This window comes from Haliotis rubra, unplaced genomic scaffold (assembly GCF_003918875.1).
Source record: "Haliotis rubra isolate DU_JTF1 unplaced genomic scaffold, ASM391887v1 Scf34, whole genome shotgun sequence".
NCBI classification, from domain to species: Eukaryota; Metazoa; Mollusca; class Gastropoda; order Lepetellida; family Haliotidae; genus Haliotis; species Haliotis rubra.
The window spans coordinates 1,636,506-1,661,866 of NW_025767013.1; the positions used below are offsets into that span (position 1 = coordinate 1,636,506).

The window sequence follows — 25,361 nt, forward strand, 5'->3', positions numbered from 1 at the left end:
GTTGACAGAGTTGTGTCCCTTTGTTGTGTGAATCTACTACCAATGGATTTATCTCATTTTCAGAGAAATTATGATCCTGAATGGCTCACCTGTGCTCAAGGTGATATTGTGGTGGCATTATTAACTTCATGACTGACTTTGAGTTTTCATTTCCTCCCGCAGTTAATGTAGTGTAAAACTGAAATATTGTTCAATACAGCTTTTGATCCATCATCCTGAATTCATGCAAGGTATAAAACTCCTTCACACACCATGTCATCTTTGTAAAGGGGTACCAGAAAGTTACTGAAAACTTCATTTTGAAATTTAAAAAACAAACAACAGGGAATGAAGCTGTCAACAAAAGCATTTTTGTTTGGATGTTTGTGATATGCGAGTTGTCAAAGTATAATGAGAAATGAAATTTTGAATAGAGAAAATGGTTTACACACAATACAGATAAAAACATATGGACATAGTGAATGAAGCCCATTTGAAGGGGGACTAAAATCCATGCCTGTTGATAGGATACAAAAATGGATTCCACATAATAAAAATGTGTCTAGATGTTATTTTTACCCTCAAAATGAGCACATAATGGTCCTTGCCAAGATGTTTTAGATTAACTCTCGCCTACACTGCAGACACTTTTCTTTTTCCAACCTTAACTTTACCCTTGAAGATATGTCTATATTTCACTGCACTCTCAGTGGTGCACTTATCAACACTCTCATGACAAATTCAAGATTAAAGAAAAAAGGAACTGTATGTGATCACCTGGTGCCTAATACTCGCTCTCCCTTGCCAGTCATTACCTCTGCCTTTCACAAATGAAAATCGGCATATTGCTAAATTTGCTTCCTGTACGGAGGAGCCATGGGGAGTGATTACCAAAATGGTTCAATTTATCTCCGGCATATAGGTGTGGGATGCTTTTATTGAAGCTTAACAGGCTCTTTTTACCATTGAGATTCATGCCGACAGTGGTAGTTTAGTACAAGTTTCAATCACACCTTCTGGGGGATGTTGTGATGGACTCTGATATCATGGAAGAAAAATCCTCATTTGCTGTCATTCTTGTCTCCTTCTCAGACCAGGTTTTTGCAGGGATCTACTTGATTTTCATGATGGAGGCATTTATCTGTCAAGATATGTGCATCAGGCGTTGGTAGGGAGTATGTAAAAAGAGCGATAAATTGAGCATAGAAGTGTTTCATGTTCTGCAAATTACAGAATAATGCAATGTATATATTCATCCATCAGTCACAGATCAAATCTTCTTATTGGACATATACTTATACCCCTACTCGTATCCAACTGAACTTAGAACACAGCAATAACATGATACTTGTACAATGTAAAGCAATTAGTGCTCCTTTATTACATGAAACTTGGAAATTAAATGAGTTGGCTTTTAGACCACTTTTAGCAATGTTCCAGTAATGATATGCCAGAAATGGGCTTCACTCAATGTACCCATTTTGAGAATCAAACCCAGGCCTTCCATGTGATGAGCAAACACTTTAACTTCTACCCCACTGCCCATTTCAGTTTGAGTTTACAAAAAATATAATATTTATGCATTAACACTATCACTATTTAATTTCTAACACGGTAATCACACAAATGCTGATATTGTAGCATGAAAATGTAAATATATATATATTCCTTTGTCTTAGCACTGTCACAAGGTCATAGAATTCAACTTAATTGTAAATGTATAAAATTAGATGAATTAGCTCATGATAGTCTATTGCAAGGCCATAACATAAACAGTTTAATATTGATATCATATTGAATTTTATGTACCTGTAGAGTGCTTCTCTTACATGTCCAACTCTTTTATACTGTATAATTATACTCAACATCTTTTCTCTTTACCATCAAGTGTCATTCACTAACAGACTGCATCACTTTTAGAGGTTATCTGAAAGAATAGATTTTGGTTGAGGCTTTCAAAACTGAGTTTGGTCAACGAGAATTTCCTTATTGAAAGTTGGAGGCACTTGTGACCATGTTGTCCTTGCAGTCCTGTTTTCTGAGTTGCATTCATGATATCCTTGCAAGTATCAACTGTTCTGGGTTTGAATCTCAGATCTGACCTGTGATCATGGGTTTGTCAGCATTGTATGCTTGCTGTTTGGAGATACACATCTACAACCCCGAAAACATTTTAGTTTTCCTCACGAGTGAAGCTGTTACATTAACATGTATCTGAATACACTGTTCTAAGAGCATAAAACTGAAATCACATATCCCATTCAGAGACCATGTATATACTGATGGACTGCCTCCGTGGTCTAGTGGGTAGAGCATTCTGCTGTAAGCACATGGTCAGTGGTTTGATTCCTGGTCACATTAGACCAGATGTAAGAAGATGGTACTTGTTATTTCTCTGCCTAGAACTTGGCATTATGTAAAACACAAGGACAGGTTTGCTAAGTGTCAGTAAACTGTATCTGAATGGGGTATCCATGTTAATGCTGTATCATATCTCATTGAGCTGGCACTATAGAAATGGTATTTGTCTCAAACAAACACTCACAGACAAAAAGACTCACGCACGCACGCATGCACATGCACACATACACATGCACACAGATGTACACACATACACACACAATGCTATTTAAGTGCAATTATCTTGAGTATGAACTTAAGTCATGACAAATGTGTAGACATGGTTCTTTTGTTGTACATATAAATATTGTAAAGAGGCACATGAATTAAAAGGGTTTAACTCTTTTATGTTTTGAATTCCACCATATTTGACAATCGGTAGATAACATTTGGTCAGTACTGTATCCATTCCAGCTTTATTTAATGAAAGTTCAAACCAAACTCACTGCTTGATGTAATCACTAGTAAACATCCCTGTCTGAACAGCATGTCATGGCTGATAAATGAGAAGCACCGGGATCAATACATTACATTTATTTTATATATAACAGGAATAAACTTCCACAAATGAAAAATAGACGAAAACATTTATCTTCCTGATTGCAATATGCAGTTCTGTGGACAGATGCAAACTACCTAGGCATCAACGAGTTTGATGTATGTCCAGGCTTTATCAGTCTTGATGTATGTATGCACAGTTCGAGCATTAGTCACACAACTATAATCAAAGAACATGGGAATCTATTCAAGTATGCTTATTTCCTGGAGGTGTATATGTAATGAAGAATTATGTATTGTCATCATGCTTGCTTTTATTGTCATGGTTTCTTTTGATCTTATTTATGCTTGTTGTCCTGGCTGTAAACATTGACAGATGAGCAATGGCAGCTATGAAAGTAATAGTATGTCCTTTACGCCTGAAAATCTTCCATTTGATGTGTTCTGTCTCATACTTTTCATTTTTTACATGAACTATTTTAATTCTGAAGTTTTTTTCATTTAAGAAGAATACTGGATTTCTATAAATTTTGTAAAATTTTTCTTCCCTACCTGTGTATGTGTAAGAGTGAGTGAGTTTAGTTTTATGCCAATTTTTAGCAATATTCCAACTATATCACGGCGGGGAATACCAGAAATGGGCTTCACACATTGTACCCATGTGAGGAATGGACAAGCTAATGCTTCACTAGCTACACCCTTTCTGTTGAAGAAGTATTGTAATTTAGTTAGAGATAAAACTGAAATGTTCCTATTTGATAATTTTTTGCTGATGTTTCTCTTGATGTCTACAGTCCTGAGTCATCTTATGAATGCTACAAATATGTTCATTTCCTGTTAATGTTAAAAAGATATATGAAATTGGCTATGTCTAGCTTCACACAGACTAATATTTGTCCCAATATTTCCAATAATATGTGGATTAATCCAGCTGGCGCGTCAGGAACCTATCACCAGACTGTGAACCAAGAAACCAATCCAAATAAGGAAATAGGTCACTGATCAGTTTGTAATTAAGCTTGACCTATCTAACATCATTGGCACTGGCAGCGATCGTCCTTCCTCATCAATGTAGCAGTTTGAGAGGCAGTCATCTCCGGTCTGCATTTCAAAATGGCCACCAGCTAATCAGACATTGATTAAAGACATAGAAGTCCCTAAGAGTTGCAGGGACTTTAATTTGATTGCTTTTTTTTATCAGGAGATTTTAAATTAGATTTTGATGGATTTAAACTCATTGATTGCGGGCTACATGGACGACTGTCCCCTAACAGGGTTTTACAAACAATTCATTGTCAACAAATTGCTAGACTTTAAAAAGGGCACTTTCCTCACATTTGATTGTGTAAGTTTTCATTCTTCTATTCAAACTACATATAATCCAGGCATTCATTTGCTTTAGTCCTAAAACTTAAACGTTAATACATTGATGAAATATTAAGTGTGATTCTGAAGTTTCCATATATATTTAACATGCTTGACTTATATTATAAATATAAATGCATAATTACTGCATGACATTATGCTCTGTATATGGGAATGGTTTAACTGGAATAAAGTCATTATTGGTATTTAACTCAACACATTCACTCATACACTTGGTCTTCCACAAGTGTTAATTTATTTCAACTGCAAACGTCAGCATCTTCTCCTCATTTTGCCATAATTAAGTCCACCTACTCAAAGGCATATAGCAGCTATTGCCAACTGACAATATAATTAGAGTAAGTAGTTTCATTTCAGTTACAAATGAATTCATGAAAGTACACAGGAGATGACATTTCAATGTTCAATATATCACAGGTCATACTAATTGACATCTCACAAGGTCAAACATATAAAGATGCCAATTTGAGGTGAGAACTGACTATAACAAAACTAATTATTAAAGATAAAGTCATGATGTACAGCCTGCTGTAGCCATTTGTCTTTGCTGGATAAAAGAAGATACCTTGTTACTTGTATGTCAGATTAATGTATGTCTGTATCTATGAATTAATATTTTCAGTAATGAAAAACATTACTTTTTCTTGACCAGATTTAGTTATTACTGACATCAGTGTTTCATTACAGTCTGTGGGTTGTTTATGACAGGATCTATGGGTAAATCAATGGTTTTAAAGGCCATAGGATCATGATTGATTCCTAGATATTCCCAGATCATCTGATCATATTGGAGGCGTATACAGGTACAATATAGATGTGCGTATCTCAGGAAACTACATCTCAGTACCAAGAAAGATCCAGTTTAGACTTGGGTCTTCAACATCCCTTCCTCTGTTGTAAGTGATGTAAAAGGTGACTAACAGGATCAGGTGGTGAGGCTTGCTTACTTGGTTGATGCATGGCATCGTAGCCAATTGTAAACATTGATGCTCATTATGTCAGTCACTGGACTGACTGCCCAATGCTTGTTGTAAGAGGTGACTGACAGGATCAGGTGGTGAGGCTTGTGTACTTGGTTGATGCATGGCATCATAGCCAATTGCAAACATTGATGCTCATTATGTCAGTCACTGGACTGACTGCCCAATGCTTGTTGTAAGAGGTGACTGACAGGATCAGGTGGTGAGGCTTGTGTACTTGGTTGATGCATGGCATCGTATCCAATTGTATACATTGATGCTCATTATGTCAGTCACTGGACTGACTGCCCATTGCTTGTTGTAAAAGGTGACTAACATAATCAGGTGGTGAGGCTTGTGTACTTGGTTGATGCATGGCATCATAGCCAATTGCAAACATTGATGCTCATTATGTCAGTCACTGGACTGACTGCCCATTGCTTGTTGTAAGAGGTGACTAACAGGATCAGGCGGTGAGGCTTGTGTACTTGGTTGATGCATGGCATCATAGCCAATTGCAAACATTGATGCTCATTATGTCAGTCACTGGACTGACTGCCCATTGCTTGTTGTAAGAGGTGACTAACAGGATCAGTTTGTGAGGCTTGTGTACTTGTTTGACAGCAATATCCAAATTGTAAACATTGATCATGTCAAAAACCGGACTGTCTGGTTTAAAACTGATTTAGGATTTGCCATATAGCTAGAATATTGCTGAGTGTGGTGCAAGGGACATCGTTGTGTAGTCAATAGAGCATCAGTGAGTGAGTGATTTCATGCCATTGCTGCAGCACACCGAAAGATGGTAAAAGTGGTGCTTTTTGTAACTGTCTGGCGCTTAGACTAACAATTAGTCTCTGAAATGAACATATTTTACAGATAAAAACAGCTCATAATAAAAAAACATAAAATATAATGAAAAGGTGACCTGAGACTTTCTTCATTTTCATTTTCATTCCTGAAGCTGTGGAAATCTAGACTTGCCACATAATCTAGACTTGCATGGGCTTTCTTTGATATGTTTGTTTCAGGGTCTGTATGACGGACTGTCTGGCACTCAGCATTACAATAAAGACAATGACTGGCCAGCTTGCAGCCAGGATGCTGTATCTGACTGGAGTATCTATGTTGAGCTGAAGCATGTTATCTCAGTATGATGCCTTTGATTTGGTTGAAAAATCCTATACCAGTGATCTTAAAATTGATAAATTCATATTTTAACAACATCTGAGTGTATTGATTTCTATATTATCTTTGTTTCATGTCAAAATGTATGCTATAAGGGATGAACTCTCTACCATCTTAGCTCTTAGGGTTTTCTTGGCCCTATCATAAATTGCAAAAGTAAAAATCTTGATTCCTGATTTTGAAATGTGTCTTTGAACTGCCAAAGAACTTTGTACCCATTTCCTGACATGCCCCAAGATGAGATCAAGAGCTTTAAAAAAAATAAAGTGATTTTTACACTGCGTTACTTCCAATACATAGATAAACAGTCTATACTCTAGCAGCCATTATGTCTCTCCTGAGACGAGGCTGTCATGAACTTCTTGGTTCAAAGGCACACAAGATTCAATAGAAACTTAAGAAATTCTGAATAACTGCATAAAATGTCCCATGATGGTAACTCTTAAAGCAATTTGTCATAGTTTGACAACATCAGTTATTATTATGATGGCATTGCATGATCATTGTGATGATGTTACATAACTGTTAGTAGTGATTTCCATGAGAAATGGCTGACAGTGTCAGATCTAAGCCTTGATGTCTTGTAGTCCGTTAGGCACAAGAGAGGACACTTGAAGAAAATGAACACATTTTTGTGATGTTTTTGCCTCATTTGTGATTCTTTTTCAACTGAATTAATGTGACATCCACTGAAAACTGTCCTGTTTGGTACTGCTGAAGGAATAGTCAATGATTTTATATTGATTGTCAAAGCACTTGTAGATTATTCTGTGAATATTGCTGTGAATATTTTGGCAAGATCGGCAAATAAGCAATTTTAACAATACATCAGATGGAAATGGCATTTGTGTCGTATATATTTATGACTTTGACATTGAATTTGTCAACATTTATAGGAACTTGGAGATAGAATAACTCCCCACTGACCCATGCTTCATATGAAAGGCAATTAAAATCAGAACAGGAAGACCCAAGGGGCAGAGAATTCTGACAAAATTAGATTGATGATCTTCTGGAAGATGGATCTTCAGTTTTGCTGTTGGTTTAATTGTGTGCTTGCTAATAACATGCAGATTGTGCTGACAATGGTTGGTTTATGTTGTGAAGATTTGCACAAAAATTGCGGGCAATTGACACAGGACTTTCAAGGATCTCATTTTGCCTGCTCGCAATCATAGCTTAAAGAATACATTAATTTTTCAAGAACCTTAAATTTAAAACCCATTTCCATGTAAATAGATGGCAGAAGGAAAGGCCAGTGGTTTGAACATTTGCTTATCATCACTCTTTGCTAACTGTTGGTAGCATCACTATTTAGTAGTCATTCAAAGACACAGTGAATAGAGTTGAAACTGAGGCATTTGTCATAATGTACACATACTGTCATGACAACAATGTTCATGATAAAGCCAAAATAGCAAACTGTTTACATTGCAGAACTTTACATGAGGATAATATTACTGGATATTCAGTATCAGCATCATTCTGTTTGGACAAAATGAAGCTCTTTTAGCAAATGGATTCTGACTTTTTATCCTAAAATATGACCATTTCAAAAGTTTAATAATGTTTCATAAAAAAATTGTTAAGTTTTGAAACATCCCCCCACCCAAATCTTAATACTGAAAATGTTGAATTCCTTATTAGACTCAGACACATTCCCTCATGAAGAATGGCAAACATGTTTTACTACTATTCCGTATGTTTTAATATAACATGAACACTGGAATCTTTGGAAGAGAAAGAATGACAAATAAGTATCCAAAAGTTCACAGTTTGGATAATGATCTTGAGGCAAAAAATGGTTTCAAAAAATGAAATAGGATGGGAGGTGTTTGCTTATTGTAATCACTTACACTTTACAATGATGATGCAGAAAGAATGTTGCTCAAACAAACACAAACAAACTATAGTGCTATACTGATATGCCTGTATGTAAAAGTATATGACAAAAAAAAAATGTAGATGGTTATGTTCCAATTTGTCATCGTTATTACAGAATGGAACTGTTCACATCACCATTTCATGAGTGAGTGAGTAAGTGAGTTTAGTTTTATGCCGCTTTTAGCAATATTCCAGCAATATCACCGTAGGGGACACCAGAAATGGGCTTCACTAATTGTACCCATGTGAGGAATCAAACTTGTGTCTTCGGCGTGACAAGCAAACGCTTTAACCACTAGGCTACCCCACTGTGATACCATTACATGTTACACCTTGGTCCATCTGACAGACCCTGAGACAGACATACCCAATGCAAGTCAGCAATAGCTGGCAAGCTTTGATTACTGCTCTCTCTGAAAATGAGTGAGTGAGTTTAGTTTTAAGTTGCACTCAGCAATATTCCAGCTATATGGCAGCGGTCTGTAAATAATCGAGTCTGGACAATCCATTGATCAATGCTGAAAATGAAGAGACTGTGAGGTTTTGTTAAGAAAATTTACATTTTTCTTTATGCTGGTTTTCATTTCAGAAACTTGATTTTCGTGTACCTAAACACCTAACTAAAGTATGGAATGTCAGAATTGGCACATTGTCCATCAGTAACCATTGATGTTTCTTGGCATCATAAAAGTTAATTAAGTGCGAATGTTTCATGTCTTGTGACAGTAAATGATAGCATAGACAACAAGTGGAGTCCCCGTGTAGATGATATAGTAAGGATGTCACTAAGGAGAGGGAATTGCCCCAAGGGAGATTATGTATGCAGGATACTCCGAGTCTCACGCAATCTTGCAGTGCCAGTAAGACCATTGATCTCTGTAATGCTGCCTTGAGGAGGTCTTTACATACTTTAGGTAGGAGGGCCACTGTGAAACAGGTCAGTGTGTTGCATTAGGGAACTGCCTCAGTGTTAGGCTATGACTAGCTGGCATCAGCTAACGTCACATGACTGTTTGGGTTCTGTATATTGGGATCTTGCCTCCTGCATAATGGGGATCTCGTGACATCTGCTTCTTGCATAATGGAGATCTCATGACATCTGCCTGTAGCATAATGGTTCATCTCGTGACATCTGCCTGTAGCGGGGCGGTCTAGTGGTAGTCTAGTGGTTAAAGCGTTGGCTCGTCACGCTGAAGACCGCGTTCGAATCCCCACATGGGTACAATGAGTGAAGCCCATTTCTGGTGTCCCCCGCCGTGATATTGCTGGAATATTGCTAAAAGCGGCGTAAAACCAAACTCAGTCAGTCAGTCAGTCTGCCTGTAGCATAATGGTTCATCTCATGACATCTGCCTGTAGCATAATGGTTCATCTCATGACATCTGCCTGTAGCATAATGGTTTATCTCATGACATCTGCCTCCAGCATAATGGTTCATCTCATGACATCTGCTTCTAGGGTATCCTAATTGTTAAAGTGTTGGCTCGTCGGGCTGAAGACCCGGGTTCGAATCCCCACATGGGTAAAATGTGTGAAGCCCATTTCTGGTGTCCCCCGCCGTGATGTTGCTGGAATATTGCTAAAAGCGGCGTAAAACCAAACTCAGTCAGTCAGTCTGCTTCTACCATAATGGTTCATGTCATGACATCTGCTTCTACCATAATGGTTCATGTCATGACATCTGCTTCTACCATAATGGTTCATGTCATGACATCTGCTTCTACCATAATGGTTCATGTCATGACATCTGCTTTTACCATAATGGTTCATCTCATGACATCTGCTTCTACCATAATGGTTCATGTCATGACATCTGCTTCTACCATAATGGTTCATGTCATGACATCTGCTTCTACCATAATGGTTCATGTCATGACATCTGCTTCTACCATAATGGTTCATGTCATGACATCTGCTTCTACCATAATAGTTCATCTCATGACATCTGCCTGTAGCATAATGCTTCATCTCATGACATCTGCCTCTAGCATAATGGTTCGTCTCATGACATCTGCCCCTAGCATAATGGGTGAGTGAGTGAGTTTTGTTTTATGCCTCACTGAGCAATATTCCTTCTATATGATGGCAGTCTGCAAATAATTGAGTCTGGACCAGGCAATCCAGTGATCAACAACATGAGCATTGATCTACACAATTGGGATACAATGACATGTGTCAACCAAGTCAGCGAGCCTGACCACCCGATCTCATGACATCTACTTCTTGCATATTTCCATTCTCATAACATCTGCTTCTTTTTCTTCTATTGTCATTCTCATAACATTATCTTGTCACTGAATATTTGTGATCTCACAATATTACAATCTGTTTAATGAGTATTTGTGTTTTCATGCCCAAATGATATGATAAGTGAATGGTTCCCATCATAAAGGTCAAGATGGTGAGGATGTGTCTGATCTGCTATAGATCATACAAAGGTGTGTTTCATCTTTGTGTCTGTAAATACATTGTCATACCTAGGTAGCCAGGATATCCTTGTGTGATACCTGTATACTTTTTAATTAGTTGACACTGCCAGTCAAAACTCAAATGGTAACATATCATTTCCTTCCCAATAATATTGATACTATCATAATATTTTATTTTCCTCAAGCATTTTCACTTTCGATTGGCACCATAGTTATTCAAGACAATCCTTGTTATACAGTGCTATAGCCATCCATTGCCTGTAGGGACATCATGTCATGTTTGACAATATGAAGTGGCTCTGTTGAATTTCAATGTGGCAGATTCATGAAGGAATTTCTTATTAATTGGCATTCATGGAACTCTACTCAGTATATCGTGACCTACATTTACAAAGTTACCAACATTATTCAGAATCTCCAACACCCAGGGAGAATTGATAGTTCCCAAAGTGGACACTCATGATGATTACTTAGGCTACTTTGTTCAGCTGAATATTTCTGCCAGTACCTCTACAGTATGTGGGAAAAACAGTACGAACAACACAAGTAAAATTACATCTGTATGTGTTGAGCAAAAAAACATATCTATTTTTTAAGACATGATTGGTGGAACACCTACCGGAGGTCATGTCATCGAATATGTCAGATCCTGCATAAAATTTGCATCTATTGATTTAAATAGGTCCGTGTGAGTGACTCTGAAAGACTTTCACCAGCACACTGGGACTTCAGTACAGTTGCACATACTAATGTATGAAAACTTTGTAACCAAGTTTTACCATAATTAATTGAACATGGAATTTGTTTTCTCAGCTTTTGTAGTAAACTGAATCATCACCACAGAACAAGTTGATCTGAAACTTTATGTTTTATCTTTCACAGGTTGCAGTGAGTCTGTCAAACGACAGTTGACACCAACTCCCAAGTTCCTGCCGGGAAATATGAACGTTACAGTGAGGCAGGGTGCCATGGCAGTTTTACCCTGTAAAATAAGAAATTTAGGAACTAAAAAGGTAAGAAACAAATACTGATATCCCTTCTAAACAAAGGCTCATACCATGAGTCAGGGAGCAGGTGGACCAATCAGCTCAGGCACCACAATTACCTTGCAGAGTTGCTTCCCTTGGGCATTCCAGAAACTTTTGTTTTTTGTTCGAATCCTGGTTTGTGCTAATGTTCTTAGGTCTGTGACCACTATGGCTGTACTTGTGGGTTTTCTGAAGTGGTAGAGATCTGAGACCTGAGTCACTTTGGGCTTTGTTCCCATGGGAAGCTGACATGCAGTGATCAAACTCACTCACTCCTATTGGAAGGCCCAATTATTCTTATTGTGTAAAGAGCTTTCTGTTAATACACAATGCCATTTAGAAAGGTGTCAAATGTAACATTTGTTATATGTGAGGTTACACTTTCTCAGTAAAGAACAGATTCTAGTACTTTTGTTGGGTTGAGTCCCATCCAGGATTTAAACCAACACTCAGACAACTTATTGCCGGCATACAAAGTCAGCTTCTAACTGTGATGGCTGAGTGGGTTAGATGGCTGACTTTGTGTGCTGGCGATGAGCTTTCTATTTATTTTGGAAAGGTACAAGCATATTGGAAGATGCAAGTGAATCATACACCACTTCCTATTTACTATTCAAGCTAACTTACATGCATACATACATACATACACACACATGTGCACACACGCATGCAAGCACACACACACTGATCACACTTACTATTCAAGCTAACTTACTTACTATTCAATCATACATACACACATGCATGTGCACGCGCGCGCACGCACACACACACACACACACACACAAATTTATAAAAACAAAATTTGATTTCCTTTAAACATGGACACTGATTATGGCGCTGGTTTCAGCTGCCACTGCAGAGCAGTGAACATTTTCATGTCAAGTAGTTTCATTACCCCAAACTTGACATGGTCAGGTTCAAGGTCGTGATTCCATGACTCGAAGCGTCTTCCTCAGACTATTGGGAAATTCTTTTTTCAATCCTGTCAATACCTTAATCACTCAGCGACAGTTCACAAGATAACTTTGCTTGCAGGTTGCTGAAAAAGTTGATGAGCTAAGTATCCTGGGAAATTGGGTGGTTTGTGCCATGAGCTTTCCTTGAAACTGTTCACATGTTAGTTTTTGTATGTACAAAATTTAAGATTCAGAACACATTCAGTTTTAGATAGCTCTGGCTCTGAAATGGATTCTAATATTCATTTTCTGAAATGATTAAAAATTGACATGCTTTGACACGATAGAGTTAGAATGGTTTGAATCATCACACATGATAATATTCTTTAAAAGTTAACATGTTAATCATAACTTCTGATGAGAAATGACCAGATATCTAGGGCGTATCTTTCTCTTCCATGGACCTTAATTGCTGATATTAAGTAAAAAAGTGTTCAAAAGCCGTGCGTAGAACCCCAGAGAAGTTTGAAGCATTGACTAAGATAGATGGATGAATGATTTTTGTGTTGAAAATTTACTACTGATGAAATTGCATGTGTATTTATAGATCAATTTTGATCTAAGAAAACATGTAATTGCCTGTCTGTCATGAGGGCCGGCAAATGATTATAAACTTTTGACAAATTTCATGTTCATGGGCAATTTCCTCAGGAAGTATCATGTTACTTTGAAAAGAAAGTTCTAATCAGTAAATCACAAATAGTTAACTTGAACGAGGTCAGAAAAAAGAAATTCAAAATAGAAACCTTTCTTTAATAATGATTTAATTACCTTTTTAACAATATTTCAAATTATGTCTTTGGTCAGCATGTTCTTAAAGAAACAATCACTGACAGATGTTTTATTCTCTAAGGAAATCAACTTCTTTAGACAATGTGCAATAAGGTGGTCAATGGAACCACAATTACCCATGAGGTTTGTAGTCCACCAGGATTAATTTCTAGTGAGGCATGAGTGTCCTAGTTGCACTGAAATTCACTATACAGGGATAATTGTCCTAGTGTGCCACTACTTACTACTTATAGATTCACATCCCACATCAGCCATGATCCATGATCTTTCTGTACTAGGCTGTGCCCATGGGCTTCAAGTGGTAACAAAGGTTAAGGATGTTACAAGTTATGCCTCTTGGTAGGAACTCTGCCTTGTGTCATCCTTGTTGTGTTTCAAGCATAGAACCTGTCATACATACGGACTAGTGATTTGTTTGTCAGTTATATCTATGAAGCATCTAAAGCTCTGTAACTGTACTGAATCCCAGATTGACTATGATCCATGATCTTCCTGTACCAGACTTGTGACCATGGTCTTCAAGTGGTAACAAAGGTTATAGATGTCATTAGTTCTGACTCTTGGTAGGGAGTCTGTCTTGTGTCATAGATAGGGACACTTGTGTTTCAGGTAGAGACCTGTCTTGCACAGGGACAAGTGATTTGTTTGTCAGTTATATCTATGAAGGATTTAAAGCTCTGTAATTGTTCTCAATCCCAGATTGACCATGATCCATGATGTTCCTGTACCAGACCTGTAACCATGGTCATCAAATGGTAACAAAGGTTATAGATGTCACAAGTTATGCCTCTTGGTAGGGAGTCTGTCTTGTGTCATAGATAGGGACACTTGTGTTTCAAGTATGACCCTATCATACATGGGGTATAGGGACTCTTTTGTCAGTTATGTCCTTGAAGGACCACACCATTGACCCTTATCCATGATCTTTCTGTACAAAACCTGCTTTGATGGGCTTCAAGTGGTAGCAAAGGTTACAGATGTCGCAAGTGCTGCATCTTGGTAGGGACTCTGTCTTGTGTCATAGATAGGGTCACTTGTGTTTCAAGCATGGACCCGGTACCACTTAGGGACTATGGACACTTTTGTAAGTTATGTTCTTTAAGGACCAAATCCTTACCATGATCCATCTTTCTGTACCACACCTGTACCTATTGGCACAGTTGTTACAAGTTACTGGTTACAGATGTTACAAGTTACAACTCTTGGTAGGGACTGTCTTGTGTCATAGATAGGGACACTTGTGTTTCAAGCATGGACCCTGTCCCTCACAGGGATTCATTTTCAGTTATGTCCTTGAAGGACCTAAAGCTGAGTAAACGCGTCTCCTCTCTCACCTCAGCTCTGTGTGTTGAGTACAGGAAGTACCAAATGCACTAGTTCCACCAATATAAAGCAATAGTATGCCCTCCACATTGCCCACTTTACCATGTTAATGAGGTAACACAGTCCTTTTGTAAGTCTTGTACTTGTCTCAAGGAAGATGAGTTCCTTGTAGAAGATGAAGTTTGTTACAGTGTAGGTGGAAGTTCATCATTTTCAAACTAGCTATTGCTGTAACACAAGCATGTCAATTCAATTATGGCAATGTTCAATCTTCTACTAATTGGTGTGTATGAGGAGAAACATTATCGCAATCACTACTAATTTAGTAGAGAATGTGCCATGTGATATTCAGATTTTCAAAGGTACAACATTATTGTGTTACTTTGATAACTCCATACACGCTTTATTACCCACAGCTGATTAAAGACTACAATATTTAGATTAAAGCAAAAATTATTCACAAAAAATGTCTAATTAGATCTTTATTTCTCAACATTTCTTTGAAATATATCAAAGATAAACCTTGATATTTCAGTGTTTGTTCAAATCTGATAGCATATTATGACATACTGCTTTAGGGTTGATCCCCTTTGATACATTTCCTGACCCAATATGTTTCCTATTTGCCATCATCAACAGACATCTCCATCACTTTATCACTACAACCTGGTTCCACCCACCCACACTTCCATATGGCAGTGACTACTCTGCTAGATTCTAAGAAGGGTTCATACCCATGAACTGCACTGTTCTTTGCTGCCAGAATTTCTAAAGAATACTTGTTCCAGATAATAGACTGATATTCCTAGAACACTGGCTGAAGTCCCCTTGGTTATTTGGTAAGCTAGTAGGACATGGGAATGAATAATGCAGTTACTTACGTAACAATCTATAGCAATTCATGTTGACTTGACTGCAATTAGTCTGTCCCATGGTCCCTGTACTATATAATTTTCCCTTCCACCTTACTACAGTGCTATGGCTCTAAATGAAGCAAGTCAGGATTTTCCATAGGTTCTTGTCACCCGGACATCTTCTCCATTTAAATATAGTCGCTTGTTTCTATCAAAATGATTGATTTTCAAGAACCAAGTGTTACTCTAGCTAAACACTAGCAGATGTTGATGTGGCTCCTGTAGTAAAAGTAGGTAAATTTCAATCTTTATTTAAAAATATGGTTCAAACCATTTCCTGATTGACCTATTGAATACCAAACTGTGATTATATCAGTAAAATGTCACTGGCTTGTTCACTGAGTTTAAACAGCAAGGCAATTTGGATTGTCTCATTACCTCATATCCCATAGTGGTTACGTACAACAGAAATTACTTTAAACGCCTATCTCGGAACCAGTGGGTGTTAATAGGTCTGTTAGAGAGCATCCTCTTGTCTCGGCTCAAAGATACTGGAAACAAGTTAGCAGACAATTTGATGATGCTGGGTCAAGCAGAAAGTTGAGGTGAGAATGGCAGATCCAGAGTGTCAGGGGTGGTCCCTGGGGACTCCAGTCCTTAACAGAGATTCCAGGTTCCTGTCAGGGAGGTGTTTTGAGGGTGAGTCAAGTGTCAAGGGTACATGTCCCTGGTGATTATCAGAAGCAGAGAGTGTCAAGTACCTCCCTGGAATCCCCTGTGTATCTACAGATGTTCACTTTAGTGATTCTCTCAAGCGTCATGTAAACCACTGGGTCATTGGTAGTATGACTGCACTCATGTAGGTTCTCTATGGAATGGTTTAGTGTTTGGAAGCATTATATTAAAGTGACAAATTTCAGGCCGAACTACACATGATGCTTGATGCTGTCTCAAATAACTCGGTGATTCCGTGGTAGTAAATGATCCTTCTCTTCCCCTCTCAGCCCTAAAGCAGTCATGGTCTTCATTTGAAGCCTTTGATGTAACATGGAGCCAGTGGCTGCTTGTGTAAGATAAATCAGTCATTAAAACAAAAAAATCAATCCATAATTTTGTATTTTGGGAATTTGTTTTTTTTCAAACTTGGCTTATGCCCACTAAATGACACGCTTTGAGGGTCTGATGGTTCAAATATTCCACATACCCTGTTGGAGTTGAACATGAAATTCAACCCTCATTCACATTATTGTAATCTTATTTCATTTTAATTTGAAATGTATATTTTGTTAATTGCGGTTGCTCCTAAATGAGAGATTAAGCAGTAGGTAACAGGGCTGGCAGGAATTTATCCTTACTTTGGGAATTCTATGTCATTGAATACCAGATTCATGTACATGTTTTTCTATGTTTCCATGGATGTAATTTAGATTGTCGTTATCTTGTTTTTCTCAACATGAAACATGTATCAGATAGCAAAGAAATATAGCCAGGCACCAATCTGAACTTTCAAAATGAGGAATATGTATTGAAAAGATATAAGATATCTGAACATGGGCATAAATTCCTAGGAATTTATTGCCAGATGTCATGAAGCTGAGGAACCTAGCTGAAGAATCTGAAGAGTTATATTTTGGCACAATAAACTAAAACATAGCTTCATGTGTGTGGAGTTTATGCCTAGCTTAGAGAGAGCTATTCACTGGTTTAGTCCTCAAGCCTGCCTCTTCCTCCCGATGTGTGATCAGCTTAAGAGCAGCTTCGGCTACATTTTAACATTCAGTTTAAGGTGACAAAGATGACACCATATTTGTGAACGCATCGATAATGGATAGAGCTTCTTTTTCTGGAAACTAAAAAGTGAGAAACCTTGTAATCAACTAATTTACTCTATTGAGTAGTGTTAAATTCTTCAGAGTGGATGTTTTTAGGCATTTTAACATGCAATTTCTCATGAGATGATACGTACAGCTTCTTTATTTTCTCTCAGGATATTCCCAAGTATTGTTAACTGGTGAAAAAGTGCTTGTGAATTTAACTGTTAACAAACTTCTAAACAAGAATTGATTTTCACAGTTCTTGGTAATGGCTTAAGGATTTTATCACCTCATTTTGACAGCACTGAAAAGTCTTCTTGGATGTAAATCACTGTAACGACAATAATTAGAGTGAAATAGACAGGGGGTTGTATCAAAAGTAGCCACTTTATATTCTCACTTGAAACTGGCACCGGTTTCTGGTAATAAAAGTAGAATTTTGTGCTGAGTGTGAAGGAACTATCTTTGAATAAAAAGTTAAATTGACCTGATGATGGAATTTGTTTTAAGACGCACATTTATCAACTTTTATAAAAAAAATATAAATAGATATGAGATGGTCAAAAATGTATTTGCACATGAATGGTTCTGCTGAAAAGAATGTTGATATCAGTTCTTCGGTGAATATTTTCTGCTGAAATGGATATGTTTTAACCATCCCCCTTAATTCTATAATTAAGATCAGAAATGGTTTGAAATTTTTGACATGAGTCATCTTAATGAATCAGTCTTTATCTAATTAAGATTCGTTTCATTTTGTTCTAAGAATAAATGTGTTTTCGTGGAACAAACTTGTTCATTTCTAGCTGAATACACATGATCCGTTAAAATGGATTTGTTTATGGAGGTGATTAAAATGGATAATAGCTTGCATGTTTTCTCTTAAAGTCATCAGTGGTATTACAAATATCTAGCCTGATGGATAAATGTTCATATTGATTTTGTTTTCTATTAAAAGTTTATTTTCGTTGTTGGAGGATCATACTTAAAGCTTGAACCTCCAGTTGTGTGTAAATGACTTATAGTCATGAAGCTAATATTGATGCATACTCTTTGAAGTCCTGGAGAACCGATTTAGGAAAAGCAAAAGCTTTTGACTATCATGGTCAGAAGGTAAGAGGCTAAGAGAAAGTAATGCCATGCTTAGCACTTGGTCTCTTGTCTTCATTCATGTTGTGGGGTGGGTAGCCTAGTGGTTAAAGCGTTCAGCTCGTCACGTTGAAGACCCGGGCTCGATTCCCCACATGGGTACAATGTGTGAAGACAATTTCTGGTGTCCCCCACGGTGATATTGCTGGAATATTTCTAAAAGTGGCATAAAACTTCACTCACTCATTCATGTTGACAACAGCAGTGTTACATCTATATCATGCTGGTTTGTAAATAGTGATGAAATTGTCATTGATAGCATGAGTGTTGGTTTTAATATTACATTCAAACACTGTTGTGTCAAATTTTGATGTGTTGAATATATCGTTGTCTTGAAATATAAGCTTGGACCCATATTTTTCACAGTTGCATTGAATCTCGGATAACCTTGTGTTTTCACAGGTCCCTCTAGCATCAAGCCCCAGGTGTATCCATGGCTGTATATCATATTATGAATCTGTACAGAAAACTTTCCATGTTATAACAGCTCAAACACACTTATACCATGATACGTTTTATTATTACCGGGTCACTGGATCACTGTTCACTCTATTATCTTTCTCGCTTATCATGTTGAAGATCCGGGTTCAATTCCCCACATGGGCACAATGTGCGAAGCTCATTTCTGCTGTTTCCTGCTGTGATATTGCTGGAATAATACAAAAAGCAGCGTAAAAATAAACTCACTCACTCACTATTGCTGGAATAATGCTAAAAGTGGAGTGAAACTTAACTAAACTCACTCACTCACTATTTTCATTCTCAGCTCCCAGAGAAGTATACAGTGCGTGTACATGCTAAATTCTCCACAGTCACAATACCTTTTCTTGCTTCTATCTCATGGGAAAGATGATACAGTGAGAAAAGCCAAACAATATCACTATTCACTGCCAACTGTTGCCATTTAATTAATCTGATAACTGGTACCAAATTTCCCCATGAATCTCCCCATTCAACTTAATGTTTGTTTGTTTGTTGTTTAACTCCGCACTCAGTAATATTACAGCTATATGGCGACGGTTTGTAAATAATCGAGTCTGGACCAGACAAAACAGTGATCAAGAGCATGAGCATCGATATACGTAATTGGGATGCGATGACATGTGTCGACCAAGTCAGAAAGCCTTAACACCCGATCCTGTTAGTCGCCTCTTACGACAAGCAGGGGTTGCTGAAGACCAATTCTAATCCTGGTTTCAACTCAGTGAGTCAATCGTATTAATGCCACATAAACTTTTAGCTTTAGAAAAAATTTGTGGTCTGCCATTATTATTTTTTCGTTCATTGCGTGTCAGTATATGCCACTCCAAAAGATTCTGGTTACAAAAGTTACAAGTTACCAAAGTTTTAATGCCCTGACTGATTAGCTATGGTAATATGAAATAGTCAGGTGATCCTCAACTTTCTTTTTGTAGTATATTTCATAGCGTTTCAGTTAAGTGGTTGTAAACTGCAGTAATCATTAAATATGGATCTGTAACGAGTAACAGAAAAGTTCAATTTAATTTAAATTTCATGTTGTAAATCATCTCAATGTCTTCTGCCATATCTGACAAAAAATCATTTTTATGCGATTTGAAGGAAATATTGTTACGCAAATAGTTTCTTGAAACTTTTAAATGTTGTTATGTATTCATCTTGACTCTTGCAAACATCGCATGTTCATTTAATATTGAAAATGAGAGCTGGCAACTGCTGACATGCACATTTCGGAGGGAGACTTAGCTTTGTGCACATTTTGGAGAGACACTTAGCTTTGCTTGTCATTATTATTTCATATTTACATGCAAATTTCCAATATGGGAGCAATTTCTGTCTGTTTGACTTCCTGGCGTTTTTGAGTGCTTCTGAATAACTCATGTAGTACAATACATTTAGGTATATGGGATTGTGCCTGCCATTTTTAAACAACATGAAACATCCAAAATTGCTTTGTGACAAGGTTTATGTTAGACAACAGTTGCAGCATTTTGTATTCTTTGTGGCTGAAGACTTGATGGCCGGATGGGCTGAAGACCTGGTGGCCAGATGGCTTGGAACACATGACATCAGTGCTTCTGGGGTATGTGTGGGGGATCAAATCCTGGAGGATTCCTGGTTTGTTAGCACCATAAGTTGTCCCAATTTGTCACTTTCACCAAAGTGGTACATGTTAGAGAGATTATGCTTATGTGGTGTTATATAATTGAAATCTCACTCACTCACCTACTGAACCACTGAACCACTCGACCACTCACTCAACCACTCGCTCGATCACCCACTCACTCACTCAGTTACAATCTCACAACCTCACTCACTCACCCGCCAACCCACTCATCAACACACCCACCCACTTGCCTACCATCCACCTCCCCAATTGTAGGTATGTTAAACCACTAACAATGGATTCACCACCATTGTGTTTTGAAGAAACCTGAACTGGCACATGTTCATCCACAACGTGCTATGTTATTCTCTCAGTCTCCTGTTGCAGTCCACTGACTACTATGAATGACAGAAAGTCACATGAAACTTACTGATTTTTCAAAATCCAAGTGGAGTTTGAGCTTGAGCGGGCAACTAACATGGATTTGGTAACACTGGATAGAGACATGGCTAGCACTTGAATGGGTTTGTGAGTGAAAGCAAGATATGTGACTCTGTTATTGACATTGCCTGAATACAATATATTGTAAGGTTAACTGACGTTTTTCTTTCTCTTCAAATAGCATGATGAAAGACAATGAAATATTTTAAGCAGTTTGTTGTTGATGTACAGGACTTGCGACTGGATGTACACTTTCTGAATCTTGAGGGAATATTGCATTTCGCATATTTCGCTGTGGAAATCAATACGAGTAGCATGTAATACTCTGCTTCGATTGTTACCTAACAGATCACTGGTTGTGCTGTAATCTGCAGGGAGTTAGCTGTGGTGATGCTGAATACAGCATGAAACCACCCATATCACATGCCTGTCCATCAATCAACAACCCTCCACTCACCAATCCACCACTCAACCATCACAACTTCAACCGACACCCATTCATGGGTCAACCATCAACAGCCAACCATCCTAAACTCACCCATCAACAGACACTATCCACAACTCACCCATCAACAGACACCATTCACAGCTCGCCCATCAACAGACACCATGCACAACTCATCCATCAACAGACACCATGCACAACTCACCCATCAACAGACATCATGCACAACTCACCCATCAACAGACCATTCACAACTCACCAATCAACAGACACCATGCACAACTCATCCATCAACAGACACCATTCACAACTCACCCATCAACAGACAGCCTTTCACAACTCACCCATCAACAGACACCATTCACAACTCACCCATCAACAGACAGCCTTTCACAACTCACCCATCAACAGACACCATTCACAACTCACCCATCAACAGACATCATGTACAACTCACCCATCAACAGACACCATGCACAACTCATCCATCAACAGACACCATGCACAACTCACCTATCAAAAGACATCATGCACAACTCACCCATCAACAGACCACGCACAACTCACCAATCAACAGATACCATGCACAACTCATCCATCAACAGACACCATTCACAACTCACCCATCAACAGACACCATGCACAACTCATCCATCAACAGACACCATTGCAACTCACCCATCCACCATGCTAAACAGTCATCCATCAACAGACACCATTCACAACTCACCCATCAACAGACAGCCTTTCACAACTAACCCATCAACAGACAGACACCCACAGCTTACTCATCAACAGACAGCCTTTCACAACTCACCCATCAACAGACAGACACCCACAGCTTACCCATCAACAGACAGCCTTTCGCAATTCAGCCATCAACGGACACCCATAATCTGTTCATTTAATGAGTAAAGGTGATCTAGTTATCCAAGGTGTTGTGTAGTGACCGATCATGGCTGTCAATCCCAGACTCACCCTGATTAATCCTTGGTATGTCAACATTTACAGTAAGCTCCTATAGTGTATTGTATCTGAAAAAATATACCTTGAAATGTTTTAAACCCAGAAATGTAATCAACACAGTGCTTCACTATTTTCCAATGTTCACAAACAAGTCATCATCTTCAAGCGCATTCGTAACTACTCGTGTCATTCTGGCAAGGGCCATGTTTACGACTAGGCCCTGTCTAAGTGCAAACGGGCACAGAGATGAAAATAGTCTAATACTAGTACCAAGGAACGATAACTCTGAATTTCCAAACATGGCTACTCCAAGAATATCCTATAACTATATCCCGTGGACAAAACAACTATACAGTCATTCCCTTTGTAAGTATGTTTCAGTGTTGAAAGTTGCTGATCCTTTAGCTCAAAGTTTATGTTTAAATTGTGCTTTGCATAGTTAGCGAAGTTTCAAAGTTCAATGGTGCCGCCATTTTCATCCTTCGAAATGAGTTTTACTACGCGCGATTTGATTGGTTTGCCACGATTCTTGGCAATAATGGTATACAATACGGGTACGAGTCTTCTTGTAGGTCACGGAAATAGGCGAGTAGTTACGAATGCTTCAAGCGATAACTAGATGAAGTATCAAACTGTTTGCACAACTTTACCAACTTGAAAAAGTCACTGCAGTAGAGTTTGTGCATGCATTTAAAGAAACTTTGTCCATCTGACAAAGATTGACGAACTTGGTGAGTGAGTATGTCTTTACACTACTTTTAGCATTATTCCAGCAATATAATGATAGGTGACACCAAAAATGGGCTTCACACTCTGAACATGTAGAAAATCAACCCCTGTCTATTGTGATGAGCAAACACTTCAACCACACAGCTACCCCACCACCATAAGCAGACCTTGATGACTGTAAGCAATATCATTCATGTAACAACCATCTCTGAAAGACTTTCCCCTTTGAAAACACACTTCTAATACAACAATGCCCAATTTAACTGACACACCTATATCTGCATACATTCATCATGGAAAATAAGAACATTCTATTTGTAGTTTTCAGGAAGTTTCAACCTTTTTCAACAATTTGATCCTCCTTTGCACTGAATTAATTGATAGTTAAGAAACAATTTTTCCATTCATTCCAGATTTTAACAGGGACGCATTGTTCATTTGCTTCTTTTCATCTTCAATATTTAGAGTAACAACAGCAATAATTTGCCTTGTAATAGCTAAATTGTTGAGTGCTGCATCTCTGCAGTAGAAGAGGGGGGAATATTGCCTGCACATGAGAGGACCATATACAATCCCAGATTGAAATATTGATATGATTTGTGATGGAGAATGAGGCAGGTAAGCCTGTTATCTGGGATTTAATTAGGTTATTATACCAAGGAGCCATGGGATTGTCTTTATGGTGGCATAAATCCATATTATGGGAAAGACAGGTGTTCTTCATTATTTCTGTCTTCAGTTTTAAATGAACTGTTGGTGGAGAATTCCTGAAGGAAAAACAGCCCTTACAGACCGAAGAAGTAACTTTGAGGATTCGCCCTTGCAGATGTGTAAAATCTCAAAGTGTAAGAAATGTCAGAATCATTGACATTGTGTGATATCAGATCATGACTTTCATTAAAAGATAAAAGAGCAAAAGAGCTACTGGTATTAAGGCTGTATGGATCTCTATCAGCAGGTGCTACTTGAAATTTATAGAGTGATGTTTACAGACCATTTCTATTTTCACCTGAATTGAAAATAAATTAAATTATCATGATATCTATGATAAAGGTGTTTTTTTAGAATTCATGCAGATTTTTCTGTGAAAACATATTTTATGAAGATTTTAATCACTTTCAGTTGTTACCTGTTAATATGTGTTGGTAGTTTATGATGAAGAAGATATATTTTTAATGTATGACCTTTCTTGAAACATGATATACATCATTTACATAATGACATATATATTAAACATATACCATATCTTCTTACTTCCATTTTTTTAACCCGTGAAGGTCTGGGTTAGAATGAACCTTCAGTAACCCATGCTTGTCCTAAGAGGCGACCAACGGGATTCGGTGGTCAGGCTCGCTGACTTAGTTGACACTTGTCATCGGTTCCCAATTGCGCAGATTGATGCTCCTGCTGTTGATCACTGGATTGTCTGGTCCAGACTCGATTATTTACAGACCGCCGCCATATAGCTGGAATATTGCTGAGTGTGGCGTAAAACTAATCTCACTCACTCACTCTATTTTTTTTAGCAGGATAATCATTTGTAGGTAAAATGTGTCACCCTCATAAAGAGTAAATATAATTTGAATTTATTGACAGATATTTTTGTGTCAAAATAACCAGTCTACATTAATATTCAATTCAATTTCAATGCATTTTTTTTCCTTCTAATTTGCAAAATAGTTTTAAACTGCTTTGAAGATTTTAATCAATATGTTGGCTTTTATCAAAAACATTGATGAGTCACTCCTTCATAATCAATTCCAAATATGATTAATCATCTGAAAAATGTGCAGTTGTAATGGAGAATGTATTCGGGAAACATTGCTGGCATGTCTTCAAAAAAACTGAAACACAAACATAATTCACTTATTCATTATCTGTATGTAGCGACATATATATTGGAAAAATAGATTTAAACAATAGGGAGAAAACATTGAAATCATTTTTGCGTGTTTGGTCTCAGTTTTGATGATATGTTGAGAAAATTCAGATTACCATGCCTGAAGATAGATGAATGTAAGTACTTTTACACTGTGATAGCCATTACGTGGA

At 37.7% G+C, this 25,361-nt stretch overlaps 1 protein-coding gene across 4 annotated transcripts in view; it reads left to right on the forward strand.

Moving 5' to 3' along the window:
- LOC124284587 (zwei Ig domain protein zig-8-like) overlaps positions 1-25,361 on the forward strand; it is a 226,855-nt gene that overhangs the window by 145,069 nt on the left and 56,425 nt on the right. For all 4 annotated transcript variants that reach the window (XM_046720689.1, XM_046720688.1, XM_046720691.1 and 1 more), the window contains exon 4: positions 11,606-11,736. In XM_046720689.1, the coding sequence (XP_046576645.1) occupies positions 11,606-11,736 (131 nt within the window). The remainder of the gene's footprint in view (positions 1-11,605; positions 11,737-25,361) is intronic.